Source organism: Theropithecus gelada, chromosome 2 (genome assembly GCF_003255815.1).
Source record: "Theropithecus gelada isolate Dixy chromosome 2, Tgel_1.0, whole genome shotgun sequence".
NCBI lineage: Eukaryota > Metazoa > Chordata > Mammalia > Primates > Cercopithecidae > Theropithecus > Theropithecus gelada.
Window position 1 is genome coordinate 102,736,252 of NC_037669.1, and position 15,635 is coordinate 102,751,886.

At 44.1% G+C, this 15,635-nt stretch overlaps 1 protein-coding gene across 1 annotated transcript in view; it reads right to left on the bottom strand.

The window, feature by feature from the left end:
* The window catches only part of ITGA9 (integrin subunit alpha 9), a 388,125-nt gene that overhangs the window by 194,419 nt on the left and 178,071 nt on the right, over positions 1 to 15,635 (bottom strand). The window contains exon 16 of the mRNA XM_025377670.1: positions 4,732 to 4,881. Within this exon, the coding sequence (XP_025233455.1) occupies positions 4,732 to 4,881 (150 nt within the window). The remainder of the gene's footprint in view (positions 1 to 4,731; positions 4,882 to 15,635) is intronic.

The following is a 15,635-nucleotide window of genomic DNA, read 5'->3' on the forward strand; positions in this document are numbered from 1 at the left end:
TTACCATGAGGCTTACAAAAAACATCTGATAGTTATAACTGGTTATTTTATCACATTTTAATTTGTTTTCTATTTTAACCATGACATAGAGATGGTCCTCAACTTATAATGGTTCAACTTATGATTTTTTGACTTCACAATGGTGTGAAGGTAGTATGTATTCAGCAGAAACCATACTTCAAATTTTTTATTTCAAAACCTTTTCCCAGGGTAGCAATATGTGGTACAATACTTCTTGTGATGCTGGGCAGTGGGAGTGAGCTGCAGGTCCCAGTCAGTTACAGGATTACAAGGGTAAACAACTGATAGCTTTCTACAGACCACCATGCCTGCTAAGCCATCAAGAAGTGTCAATACCCCAGTGGCTTCTACCAGCTATTCTTGAGACTCATTAGAAGAGAGAGAAATGGATGACCCTGTTAGAGTAGTAGCCCCATAATCCAACAGTTAATTTTAGTTCAAATATTCGTTAGGTTCAGTGTGCTTTCAGCTGTGTGTGTTAATGGTGAGTACCCATACAACCATTTTGTTTTTCATTTTCAGTATAGTATTCAACACATTACATGAGATATTCAACACTTTATTGTAAAATAAGCTTTGTGTTAGATGACTTTTGCCCAACTGTAGGCTAATGTAAGTGTTCTGAGCACATTTAAGGTAGGCTAGGCAATGATATTCAGCAGGTTAGGTGTATTAAATACATTTTCAACTCACAATATTTTTAATTCATGATGGGCTTATTGGGACATAACCCCATCATGAGTCAAGAAGCATCTGTACAGGTAATTATCTTATTTCTATTTTTCTGAGAGGTCTTGATTGCCTTTATTTTTTTCTTATCCATAAAAGAAACATATTTAATCTGCACCGTATCCTGAATATCTGCCACTTTCTCATCATTCTATTGCTTAGCTTCATTCTTCTGGAAGTTAATTGATTTCCTCTTCTCAATTGACTTGGCTGCTTTTTAGACTTGCTGCAGTTTATCATCCTGGGATTTCTTGTCATTAGACTTTTAAGAGTTAGTTCCAGAGTTTCTTGTATCCCACATCTTGCTCCTTCTGGTTGTCATTTTTGTTTTGTTGAAGTACAAGATAATTTTCTTGGAAGAGTTACTAGGGAGGTAAACTTTCTGAGTCGTTGCTTATCTGAAAAGTGACTTTATTTTTACCACATACTTTGATTGTGTGGCTGAAAATAAAATTCTAATTTCAAAATCATTTTCCCTCAGAACATTGAAGCCTTTATTTCACCATAGTTTAGTTTCTAATCTTGCTTATAAAGAATCTAATGGACTAGTCAATCTGACTCTCATTCTGTTGTAAGCTGACTTATCCTCCGTGATCAACATTCCTGCATTCTTTGCCCTGGAAACATTTAGAATTTTCCCTTTGTCTTTGGAGCACTGACATTTCAAAATGATGTATCTATGATAATTTCGGTTTATCTTAACTGTAAATTGTTGTTTACACCAATTTTAAAAAACAGTCTCTCTCTTTAACTCTGAAACATGCTATTCTATTATCACATAATTTTCTCTCCCTTGTTTCTCTTTTCTTATTACTAGTATTCTTACTTTCTAGTATTCTTATTACTTGGAGATATAGGACCCTGTATCTTTAGCTTTCTTTTCTACTTAACTTTTAGCACTTCCATTGGGAAATTATGTACCATTACCTTCTAATACTTTCACTGATTTTTTGGTGCTGTAAATATATTTTTAATTTTTAAGAACCCTTCCCTTGTCTTTCATTCCTCCCTTTAAAAAGGAACAGAATCCCATCCATTAGAAAATGAAAAGAATGGAATATATTCCTAATTCTCCTTGTGTCTACTGCATAGACTTTAAGGTGCTATGTTTTTAAATTTTTGTTTTTAATAATCTCTTATATTCCCTAAATCATTTGTTTCCTTTTAAGTTAGTTATTCTACTGGTTTATTTTAGCCTTTCCTTTCATGCACCAAATTTTCCTCAATCTTGGGTTCCTTGGTTGTCCATTCATATTTCAAACTAAGGCAAAAGGACTGAGTAGAAAATCTGTGAAAGTATTTGGGTGGATTGTAGAAGAGAAAGCTAGCTCTTACATTGGTGACTTTAAATGCCAGAAGTAAGGCTTTCTTTTCTCTGAGAACGAGGCCGCCCACACTATCTTAAGCAGTTTATTCAACACTTTAGAGAAGACGATGCCTGGCTGCTTGCTATTCTGCATGCCTGAAGCATGTAGGGGTGGGGACAAGGATGAAAAGTCAACTCTAACCCTTCTTCATACCAGCCTTCACATTTCACTGACCTCCCCCAATACCACCACCACTTTCAGCCCCTTACTCACTTCTTACTCTGGCCCCCTCTGTAACTGTTGGCCTGGCTGTGGCTACAGCTTCTCTGTTCCCTGGGTAGGCAGGAAGCCAGCTCTTCTATGTACAGTTCAAGTTTACCCACTAACACTCTTCCATTTACTTCACTCATAGCAGAAAATTACTGGACTCTTTTATTAGCTGATGCCCTTTCTTTCACAGTGTTGTCGTCCCTGTTCTGATCTACTCATTTATAATCATTGCAATGGGGTCCCAGAAGGCACAGACATCAACATTTGTGCTTGGTTGGCCATCATGAACCAGAAGTGACCAAGAACATCATTTTGATACTAATCTGTCCCTCCATCCCTGGCTTTGATTGGGCTACTTAAATCTAAAAATGTCAGTAAAGTTTCCAAGATGCTTTTCACTAAAGAAAGTCCACATCTGTGCCACTGACAGACTTGCAGGAACGAGAGTTAGGTTCACTGTGGAAAGTACGTCCAGGCTAGCAAGATGTTGGACAGAGTAGATGACTACTTCACTGGTCAATTCAGAAACAACCAAGCACAGCGGACCCTGAAATTCTTCCCAGGACCCCAAGTCTGGGTAACTTCCATAACCCAAGTATGGGTAAGTTTATCAGTCCAGTAAGATTTGACTTTAGAAAGCAGAATAATTCTAGGACTAGAGGCCAATTACCTAGGAGTTACCATAATACCATGCTTTACTGTGTCCCCGGGCCGACCTCTTCTCCCTACTTTCCTGTCAGGAGGGGACCTAGGTCTGTACTTCCCAGTCAAGGCAGAAGCCATCAGCTTCCTACCCTGCCTCTTCATCTTAACTTCTACTCTTCTTTAGCCTTCTCCACGCCTCAGCCTAAGGCAAGCCCATCTACTCTGCCCACCTGCTTAGACACCACTTGTCCTCCCCCAGGGCCTATTCCAAGTATCAATGGCCATTGGGACTTACAGGCCACTCTCTTGGGGCACTTGTGTTGTGAAAGAAGGTTCATGTTTTAAATTAAAACCTCTTGGCAGCATTCCCCAGAGGGTGTGTTTTGATGTGTAGTGGGCACTGTCAACTGTGGCCCATCCCCTGGCTGATGCGTGTGTAGGCTGCTTATGGCTCACATCTGCATTCTCCTCTAGAGAACCATCCTCAGCTGAAAGGATCCCCTTTCAAAGAGGGTTACACTCCCCTTCCACCCCACAGTCAGTCAATGGCTGAATGATATGGGGCATAAAAGGGAAGCCCTCTTGCCTCCAGGCGAGGACAACTCTTTGGTATAATTTTTGTTCCAGAGTCCCCTAGCCAGACTTTATTTGAGACCACAACCATGTTGAGCCCCCTGCCTTTCCTTTACAGGTTTTCCCTAAGAGCACAGCATCATTAAACCAAGTGTTCCCAATTCCCTTTCTCAGGCTCTGCTTCTAGGGAACCCCACTTAGGATGATGGGAGAGAGGCTTTGGGAGATAATGGGATGCCTTGGTAAAAATCTCAGCACTTACATGAACACTTGGATGGATATCTCAAATCCCAAACACTCTGTGGTTCAGTTTACAACTCAAATCTACAAGGCACGGGTCACAATCTGCTAGTTTTCCCCTATACTCAGAGTGGTCTGAAGCACTGTGAAAGGTGGTCCCACAGCTTTGCCCCCATCCTGCCTAGGAGGCTGGGTTAGCCCACAGTTTTTCCTGATCTTCCACAGGGTTCTGAATCTGTGGTGATCTTGGGTTTCAAGAAGAGATTTGAAACAGACTTGGGATTGCAGATTCCTTGCATATTTCCTGCACTGCACTCAATGCTGCACGCCTCAGAGCTGGCCAGCGCTGCTGCACAGAATCAGGCACAGGCTCACTCCTACCTCATACAAGTGATGCACCCAACATTGCACTAAAGCTTCTCTACACAGCAGCACATCCCAGAATCTGATGAGTGTGGACCACCCACCTGTACTTGCCCCAGTGCTGTTTCCAGGGACTCTTGGGTTGAGCATTCTGTAACTCAACTGCCAATTCAGCAAGCTACCATTCTTGCCTCTTCACCTCACTCATTCTCCCACCAATAAAACATTCATTAAGCACATTAAGCACCTACTATCCACCAATCTAAGCTCTGAAAACAGTTTAAGAACAGGGGCAAGTTCAGGGACCAAGTGGCCAGCCAGTTCATGACCTCGAGGGGATTGTAACTTCTAACAACTTGAGAACTGTCTGAAAGTGTTTAAGTCCCATAGTAGTCACAAGTAACCTCTAAGATCATTTATTTTATCATTTTGCAGATCAGAAAAGGGAGACCCAGAGAGGAGGTGTGTCCCGGCTGTGGTCTCCTGAGCAGCCAGGTCCACAGCTCTCTCAACTTTTGGGCCATTATTTCTGCTGTGTGCAGCTGCCACCTTGGGTGCTGGGTATGAGCTTTAAGGTTCTGACCTGATTCTTTTGGGCAATCTTTTGTCCCTTTTTCCAGCGGACAACTGGTGTCAGAGGCGGCAGTTCCCTCTCCTCCTCTCCAGTCACGTGCTCACCGAGGCTGTAGGCTGCTTCAAACACGATTGGGCTGATGACGTCCTGCACCCTCCGCTGAAACAATAAACAAATGCGTGCATTAACTACTAATCCTGGCTGACAGTCATAGAGCATTTCACAGTTTACAAAGACCTTCCACATGAATTGCCTCATATGATCCTCACCATCACCCTTGTGAGGTAGGGTTTTATGACTTTCATATTTTAAATGAGGTAATTGAGGCCTAGGGCAGCTAGTGTCTTGTCCAAGGTCACTCTGCTGATGGGTGGGGGCCCTCCTTCTCTACCTTGCCTGGTGCTAAATCATCTTCTCTTGAGCATATGGAAGACATTACTTTACTCATCCTCCAAATATTCTTAGAAACCAGTTGGCAAATGGGAGAACATCTGTGCTCACTCTGCTAACCCTTTGCATTCAGTGTTTTGATGATCAAATCTCTTTTGCATTGAGATAAATATGGATTTTGTGTTAAGGCAGGGAATCCAAAGACTGAGTGGCCCAGCGTCATCCCAGAGTTAGACATCAGTGGAGCCAGGGATGAAAGTCTGACTCCTGGCCCTATGTTCTTTCCTTTAGAATCCAAGAATCTCAAGCCCCAAGGGAACAGTAGATTGACAGTCACGATGGGAAAGGAAGGGAGGCGAGCAAACATGCCCTGAACATATGAGATGCCAGGCACTGTGCTAGGTGTTGCAGGGAGATGAGAAACACGCCCATACCCTGTGAGTGAAGGCTTGTTATCCTCCATTATACAGAAAAGGAAAGGGGAAATGCAAGGCTCAGTTCCCCAGGGCGCATGGCTGGTAAAGATTTTCAGTCACATCTGTTCAGCCCTGGAGCTCTTGGCTTTTCTGCACACAGAGTCACCGTCTCCTGGGGACTCTGGCCCCCACAGTCTCACAAGTTAGAGTTAGAGGCAGGAGTAAAGCTGGTAGGTGGTCCCACATTCTGAGACAGTGAGCTTGGCGGGGGTGGGTGTGGACTGCTCCAAGGACTTCCAACTGGAGCAGGGCAAGTCTGAGACATGTCAAAGGAAAGTGGCGCAAACAGCCAAGTCCCTGGGGAGAGACAGGAGAGTGGCAGCAGGGAAGAGTGAGAAGAGAAGCTGGGCAGGCAGGCTGAGGCCAACCTCAGGGCCACAAGTGCAGAGCTGAGGACTTCATACTACTCTCTGTGAAGTTTGGGGGCCTTTGGAGCAGAGTAGCACTGTGTTCAAAGGAGTAGAGGTTCTAAAGGCCCCGGGAGGCACACGGGGAGGACTTTGCTCCCACCCCTCCCCGACACCCAGCCCCCTTCCCCAGAGGCAGATGTGCCTGCCAGTGTGGGGGTACTTAGGTATCCATCCAGTCCAAGCATCTGTAGCACATCGTGGCATCTCATGCTGCACTTTGCTTTATTCACTTAGCATATATTCTGGAAACTGTCCATGTCAGGAACATCTCCTTTTTGATGACATACAGCATGTCACTGTATGGATGCCCTTGCTGACTAATGTTTGGGATCAAAGCTACCTGAACCAGCAAATAGGGAGTAGCCCATCCACAAACTGTAGCAGCATTCACCCGGATTGGTCCCATGAACCTCGGTTCCCTAGGAGCAGGGTAAATAAGAGTCTGAAATTAAACAGATTGCGGGGAACACCAAGTTAAACAAAGTTAAAGAGGATTTTATTCTGTTTTGTTTGTTGTTTCTACTTTTACTGCCATTGCCTCCAAGAAGTAAGTGGTGGCAGTCCTAAGTGTATGGGGCCGCAGAAGCTTGTGTTTCTTCAGAGTTCTTCGGGGCTGGAGGGGAGAGGAGGTGAGCAGAATGCATGCAGAGACACTGGAAGGCAGACTGGAAATCTCTGGCAGCGGCCCCGGAGAGGAGATGGCCGAGATGAAGTGGAGTGGCAAGGGCTGGGGAGGCAGATATGGCCATGCCTGTGGCTGCTGAGCTGTGGGGCATGGGAGACCAGGCAAAAGGGACAGATGACTCCCAGGGTGGGGGCCTGAGTGACTGGCAGATGATTTTTACTGGTGTTCAGGAAAGCATTCAGCTGGGAATAGATTCAACCATTCAGCATAAATAAAACACAGGGCTTCTCCAAGAGAGAGATGGGGGAGCCTTTGGACAAATTATTTCCAGGAAACACCTCTTGAACTCCAGATGTCAGGAGCAGACCTTTGATACTTATGTCCTTCTGGGAGCAAAGCACACAACCCTGGGATCCAGATCCTCCCTGCCTGCTGACTGTGCTAACCAGAACTTGAAGACTGCCAGTGGTGTCGGGAGGGATGAATGAATGCAATCTTTATGTGTTTAAAAATAAATTCTTCAATGTTTCCCTAAGGCTGACTATCTTAAGGTTCTGCATTTAAATCCTTAATGATGAAATAAGTCAGTTATGATGTTGTTATTCTAGGGGAGGAGGTGAAGATGGGGGTAGGGAAACAGAAGTCATTTACTATTTCCTGGCTACCAAATGTGTTCCAGAGACTGGGCCAAACTCTTCACAGACACTGTCTTTCTTAATCCTTACAATACCTGAGCTGGTAGATTATTGACCTCCACTCCTACTTTTTTTTTTTTTTTGAGACAGAGTCTTGCTCAGTTTCCCAGAAGTGGGTCAATCTTAGCTCACTACAGCCTTGAAGTCTTAAGCTCAAGCAATCTTCCTGCCTCAGCCTCCTGAGTAGCTGGGACTACAGTTGGATACTACCATGCCTGGCTAACTTTCATTATTTTATTTCTTTTATTTCTTTTTTTATTTTGTAGAGATGGGGTCTCACTATGTTGCCCAAGGTGGTCTTGAACTCCTGGCCTCAAGTGATTCTTCTGTCTCAGCCTCCCAAAGTGCCGGGATTAAAAGTGTGAGCCACAGCATCAGCCATTGCCCCCGTTTTATAGACAAGATCACAGAGGTGCAGGAGCTCAAATAAATTGCCCTCCATCCCAAAGCTAGCAAGTGAAACCAGAAGCAAAACTACTTTCCTTGCTGTCCATAAAATACTATTTTAAAACCATCCCAACTACTTTAGGTTCTGACATCATCCTAAAAAATTATTTGTTTACATAACAGCATATAGGGTGAGGGGAAAAATGTTTCACACACAAGGATGAATGTGAATAAGTGACAAATAATTAAGAAATAGGGGCTTGAAGTAAGGGCTGTTTCTAAATGCAGCCATTCAAGCCATGGTGGCTGAGGGGACAAACCTGAGTCGTGCCATATCTTATTTTGGATGAGTAATGCGTTTGGAGATGTAGGGGTGCGAATGATGCTTCCTGGAAATAGCTGCCAGAACCTATTTTAATTAAGAAGTCTGAAAAGCAGCTTCTTATTACATGTCCCAGTAGCTCCAGGCAGAAGGGACCCAAACCACACTGAGGCGTGGGTGGAGGCAGAGGAGAGTGTAGCAATTAGAAACAGACCAACACCCCCAAAAGGACAGCCCCTCCTTCCCACACTGGGCCGGTTTTATCTGAGCTGCAAAGGAAAAGTAGCAGCACCATTTAGTGGTTTCCTTTTCATTTTTGGAAGCGCAGCTTTCCTGAGCTCAGCACTGCAATTAAGCAGAGGAACTCCTTAAGATGGAGAAAGAGGCTTACAGCTCTGGCACAGACCATGGTCACTGAAATTTTACTGCTTAAAAAAAAAAAAACCTCTACAAACTGAAAATTCTAAAGTTGAAGCTTCTGGAGTTCTAAAGCATCTAATAAAGTGTCATTCTGACAGCCTAAAAGGCAAGAATCTACCTTTTCCTGCTAAAAATCTATGGGAGTCTCTTGTCTCTGAAAACTGACGGAGCCCCCACAGAGGAGAACACCCAGGCTGGTGGCAGAATTTGCAGCAGCTGAGATTTTATAGGGAACTTAACATATGCTCCATCTGAAATTTATTGGGTGCTTACTTTATGCCAGGCAATGTGCTGGGCCCCAGGGAAACAGACATGAAAGACCTTCAGGGAATAATGAGTCTCAGGGGAAACAGAGAAGGGATGACAATTCAGTTCAACACATACCAGGAGGGGAGGCTTTGGGGACCCAAAGATTCAGACTGAGGGCTGGCACGCTTCCCAGAGGAAATGCCCCTGGGCACAGTCGAAAGACAGTAGGACATTAAGGCAGACAGCAGGTGCAAGGCGGGGCTGTTGTAGCTGCGTGGAGAGGGCATGGGCTGTCCAGCGGCGTGCATCTGACTCCCAAAGGGGAGAAGTCAAGTTGGTAGGCAGCAATGGGGGAGAGAAGATTCATGCAGAACAAGATCCAGGGGACTTTGCAGGTTATGTGATCTTAAAAGCTAGGGAGAGCTGGGAAGGGGGTAGCATGACACTAGAGGCTGTTACAGAAAAGTCCTTCTTGGCTGGCCATGGTGGCTCACGTGTATAATCCCAGCACCTTAAGAGGCTGAGGCAGGCGGATCACCTGTGTCAGGAGTTCGAGACCAGCCTGGCCAACATGGTGAAACCCCATCTCTACTAAAAATACAAAAATTAGCCAGGCATGGTGGCACACGCCTGTAATCCCAGCTACTCAGGAGGCTGAGGCAGGAGAATTGCTTGAACCTAGGAGGCGGAGGTTACAGTGAGCCAGGATTGCGCTACTGCACTCCAGCCTGGGTGACAGAGCAAGACTCCGTCTCAAAAAAAAGAAAAAAAGAAAAGAAAAGAAAAATCCCTCTGACAGGGACAGCGAGGCCAACATGGAGGCAGCAGGAGGCTGTGTTCTAGAAAGGTCCCTGTAGCTGCCACGTGGAAGTGGACTGATGGGTGCAGGACTGGGGAGAAGCAGTCCAAGGAGGGGCTGCCACACGGGTTTAGTGGAAAGAGAGTAAGGGCCTGCACCAGGACCCAGCAGCAGAGATGGAGAAGAGGGGACCCCATCTGCCCAGCCAAAGAAGATACACATTTCAATTTGGGAGAAGTACCGGAGTGACTTGGCACCCCTAACTGGCTACCTGACCTAGAAGCCTACCTAATTGCTGCTTGTCTCCAAGAAAAAAAGAGGATTTTTTCCTTCCTTAGCTAACCAGCAGCTGCCAGGGTAAATTCAATGAAAACAGGAAGGGTTGGCCCCACTTCAAATTTGTAAATAATGCAGAAAGTCAGAAAATAAGCAGTTAGCATTAAGCTAGATAATTAGTTTGGGGAAAATCTTCTAAGTGTTTTTAAAAGAGGATTCAGTATTTTTTTCTTTTTCCAAACATGTGATCTTTTTGTCCCTTCCATCCTCCATCCTCTCTTACCATTTCTCTGCATCCAACCCTACTTTCACCTATGATAACCTTGTAGACACACCTAGAAATGAGAAATCTTCAAAAATGGGATGGCTTTTCCTTTATTTCTATACTCATAACAAATAGGATCACAGTTAAAAAAAATCATGTTAAAAATGGTAATGATCACCATTCATTACTTGCCTACAGCATGCCAGTCATTGTACAAGGTATATTTTATAATTATAAATATTATTTATAAGCTACTTTAAAACTCTCATCAGCTTGAAGATTCTTTTAAAAGCAAACTGAGGATTTTGCATTTCCAGTAATGATAGAGTAACTTACTGAAACTGTCCTCCCACGGACAACTTGAAAAGATGGACACACACACACACACACACACACACACACACACACACACACACAGAGCCCCATTTAAAATTATCATGGAATTTATGTTTGAAATGCCAAGTTCATTTACAAAATTAAAAATATATAAAGTTATCAGGGAACCAACTATCAAGACAGCCAGGACTTCAGAGTCTAGGGTCCCGAAGAGAAGGAAAGAATGTGAAGGTAACCCCAACATTTATGGGCACTTTTCCCTTGACGTGTTTCCAGATTTGTAAGCAGTGTGGGATGAGAGGCTATGAAACTGAAAGTGAAGCACTGGCTAAAAGGCTAAGTTCTTGAGTTTCTGAGCTGAATTTCTGGAAGTCTTATGACTCTGTGAAGACAACACTTAAGAGCTCAGGGCTAATAAGGCAACCAGGACCTGAGGGGCCAAAATCCCAAACAGAAAGAAGTATATTGAGGTATGTTTACTGTACACCACATTTATCCTCAAGGCATCTGCTGATTCTACAGCAGCATGGGGCTGTGAGACTAAGAAACCAGGCTGAGGACAGTGGTTAAGGTGCTGAGAAGACAAGATATATTTGACTGGAGATTGAACACAGCAGAAAACATGACCAGCGACCCAGAAGTTGTTTGCTTTTTAATCTATAGGATTGTGAATGAAATCACACTTGGCCTCAGTATATTCTCTCAATAGGAAATATCCAGATCAAAGCATGGAGAGGAAAAAGGAAGGAAAATTCATAAATAAACATAAGATACATACAGGACATGGTGTAAGGTATAACATATTTGTAATCAGATAATAAATAATATTTATAATTATAAAATATACCTTGTACAATGACTGGCATACTGTAGGCAAGTAATAAATGGTGATCATTACCATTTTTAACACGATTTTTTTTTTGACAGAGTTTCACTCTTGCTGCCCAGGCTGGAGTGCAATGGCACAATCTCAGCTCATTGCAACCTCTGTCTCCCAGGTTCAAGTGATTCTCCTGCCCCAGCCTCCTGAGTAGCTTACAGGCACACACTACCACACCCGGCTAATTTTTTGTATTTTTAGTAGAGATGGGGTTTCATCATGTTGGCCAGGCTGATCTCGAACTTCTAACCTCTGGTGATCTAACCACCTTGGCCTCCCAAAATGCTGGGATTACAGACATAAGCCACTGCACCCGGCCTTTAACACAATTTTTAAAATGGCAACTATTATATGAAAATCTATAAAAAGCTCCCTATTATGAAATAAATCCTTATAAACTATACCTGTAGCAAGAACCTATTTCCCAGAGAAAAAACTGAGGTCAAGTGTGGTTTCATTTACAATCCTATAGATTAAAAAGTAAACAAGACCAGGCGCGGTGGCTCACGCCTGTAATCCCAGCAGTTTGGGAGGCCGAGGCGGGCGGATCATGAGGTCAGGAGATCGACACCATCCAGGCTAACATGGTGAAACCCCATCTCTACTCAAAAATACAAAAATATTAGCCGGGCGTGGTGGCAGGCACGTGTAGTCCCAGCTGCTTGGGAGGCTGAGGCAGGAGAATGGTGTGAACCTGGGAGGTGGAGCTTGCAGTGAGCCCAGATTGTACCACTGTACTCCAGCCTGGGCAACACGGCGAGACTCTGTCTCCAAACAAACAAACAAAAAAGGAAACAAACAAAAATTTAAATTAAAGCCAAAGGAGAAAATTCTAAAATAATTTTAAACAAAACTTTATGACAAGCACAGCTGACTACAACAGTCTTCCAAGACAGAATTTCAACCAGGAAGAGAAGAGACAATGCTTTGACTGTTTTAACTAGTTCAGTTATAAATATTGGCTAGACAGAACTCCAAAAACCAGCTGAATTCAAAGAACTCCAGAAATTCTGTCATGCGAGCAGGAAGTAAGTGATGAGAAAATCAGTGTATCTTGTTTCTGAAAATTTCTCAATGAGATTAGAGAGTACATATTAGTTTATAAGCAATTTCACATATAGTAATGGATGTCATCGTTAATCTGAAATGTATAACCCTTTGGCAAGCATCAGTGCTCAGGAAGGTCAAGAAACATCAATTACTCTTCCATTAACATATCTGCATAAATTATTCATCTATGAAAATCATATAACTCCATTGATGCTTTTTTCTCTTCAAAGGTAAAACAATATGTAGCTAGATATTTGGGAATGGTTTGCTTTTGCATTGGAGAGTCTGTGTGTGTGTCGGGGGCGGGGGTGGTAAGTATGGCTGTAGGAACTGGATCTCAGCTCTGTCTTGAGCTTCCTGTGTCTCCTGGACAATACTGAGCATGCTCTTGTCCAAAAGCATGGAATATAGCAGCAGTGGCCAGGTACTGGCATCCAGGCAGGGCCAGGGATGGCAGATCTGTGGGTGTGGGGGAACAATGAAAGAGTGCATGGACATTTTGTTGGCTCTCTGGAGGAACCTCAATTGGTGTGTCTGTTCTCATGCTGTTGATAAAGACATACCTGAGACTGGGTAATTTATAAAGTAAAAGAGGTTTAATGGACTCACAGTTCCATCTGGCTGGGGAGGCCTCACAATCATGGTGGAAGGCAAAAGGCACATCTTACATGGTGGCAGACAAGAGAGAATGAGAGCCAAGTGAAAGGGGTTTCCCCTTATAAAACCATCAGACCTCATGAGACTTATTCACTACCACAAGAACAGTATGGGGAAAACCACCCCCATGATTCAATTATTTCCCACCGGGTCCCTCCCACAGCACATGGGAAATATAAGGCTACAATTCAAGATGAGACTTGGGTGGGGACACAGCCAAACCATATAATTTGCCTTCTGCCAACACTTGGTTGCTGTATGCCTTATGCCAGGCGCCATGAGGCACAGGGAAGCTGAGAAGAGAAAAACAGGAGGAGTGTGAGCAAAAACTGTGGTACAGAGAAGAAGGTGCCCTTAGAAGAATGGTGGAAACCCAATGAGGGAAGAATAGCTTCTGACCCAGAGTGGATAGGAGTGCAAGTGTCAAGAATCCTTGGAGAGGGGTGGCCTGGGAGTTCCTCAGGCTGACAGGGCACCTTCTCAGTTGGTGAAGATAATATGGAGGTCTAATAAACACTAGATATCTAAGGAAGAGAGGTATAGGACTAGAAAAAGCAATGACTTTGATGTCAGCCAGTCCAAGGTCAGAGGGGGTCCCAGCTCCATTTCTTGCGAACTGTGTAACCTTGGCCACTTTACCTACTCTCTCTGAGTCTGTTTTCTCGGATGTAAAATGGGATGACAGAATCAATCTTGCATGCTTGTTGTGAAGATTGGAGAAATGGATGTTGGGCACCTTGGAGAGCTCCTGGCACTCTTAAAAAAAGCCAGTTGCCCCTACAACACCACCACCACCACCACCTGAGAAGGGTCTGTGGGGCAAGATCACAGGGTGGGGGGCAGGGAGGGACTATGGACAGGGAAGGAGAGCAGGCTGGAACCAGGTCACGGGGCCTCAGTGCCCTAGCCGCTACAGGCATTGCCTACGCCCACAACTTTCTCAGGAGAACTGCCCTTGGGTGACAGGAGCCATCTCCTCCAGAGAAGCCTACAAGTCATGCCCTGTGACAGGAAGAATCCTAAAATGATGCCAGTGACCCATGCCCCTGTATAATCCCCTCCCTTTGAGGGTGGGAAGGACTGGACATATGATGGTTCTCACTCCTGTGATGTTACATTAAATGGGAAAGGTGAGGGGAGTTTGCAGATATAATTAAAGTTCTGAATCAGCTGAATTGAAGGAATCAGAAAGGATGGCCTGAATTGGCCTACTCAAGTGACCCCTTTCACAGGGAGGAATAGCTTCTGACCTAGAGTGGGTTGGAGTGCAAGTGTCAAGAATCCTTGGAGAGCGGTGAGCTAAGAGACTGGAAGGTTGAGCTGAGAGATTGGAAGCAGCAGAAAGAGTCTTCTGCTAGTCTTGAAGAAGCAAGTCACCCTGGGCTCCACAGCTGCCAGAGTGAATTCCACCAACAGTCATGCGAGCCTGGAACAAGACCCCAAGCCACATAAAAGACCTGGCTGGCACCTTGAGTACAGCCTTGTGAAACCCTAAGCAGGCCATGCTCAGACTCCTAACCCATAGAAACTGTGAGATAATAACTTTATGCTGTCTTAAGCTGCTAAATTTGTAATTCTTGAAGTGGCCTAGAAAACCAATACCTGCCCCATTCCCCCGGCTGGCAGATGCAGCAGGGTAATAGCCCAACCCCCTTGCTGCTGGGTGGGATAAGCTCTGCTCCAGAGCTTCTTCATGGGATCAGGCTGAGGCTAGACTTTTCCTGAGACCACATCCTTACTCAACATTTTTTTCCTGTCCCTTTCTGTTTTCCTCACTTCTGAGAGCACTCCCCCGATAAATCTCTGGCAAAAGTCCCCATCTCAGATTCTGCTTCTGAAATGCAAGATACCATGTAATAAATTCCATACTTAATTTGTTGGCTTAAAATTCCTAAAGAGGTGAGAAGAGTTGGATATAGTGCTAGGGTCACCCTAGCACTCCAGGGTGATGTGGACCAGGCAGATCCACATCGGTAGTGGACAGGCATGGGGAGTTACATGTAGACTCTCATTTTGACCCTTACTCACCATTAAGTTCAACTTGGAGTTTTACTTTGTCCTTCTAAAATTTATTCTTAAAAAGAGCAGCACCAGGTCCCCACAAATAAGTCTTAAGGCTCAGATCAGCCCCAGGCCTCCTCAGGGTTATGTTTTGCCCCCATTTTCAGAGCCACTCACAAAATACCTTTGTCTGATGTGTGTGAGGGACTGAGATTTAAAAAAGGCAAAGCTCAGAAAGAAAAGGGCTAGGATTTGGACTATCCACAGATTAGTAATGAGCTCCTCAACCCTGAATTGCTAATTTATTACTGCACATCACATAAATGGTCAACTTCTTTTGGCTTGTTTTACTACTGTCAACCAAAAGTATATCTTAAACCAGAAGTTCTTAACCTAGAAGAGAATTCAGGGCATATGTGGATTTAGATGGAGGAAAAGAATTTTCCATCTTTATTTTTATTAACCTCTAACTGAAATTTAGCATTTCCTTCCATTATAAAATGTAGGCATCAAACCACAAAAGTATTAGAAAGACCTGTGACTCTACCATCAATAGAAATCTGAGATATTACATACCATATTACAGTTGTAGATACCTTGAAATATTGTTTATGCTTAACAGTACTCAAAATGTCTCTAGATCTTATTCCATGCATTAAGAAAAAGCTGGTGAGA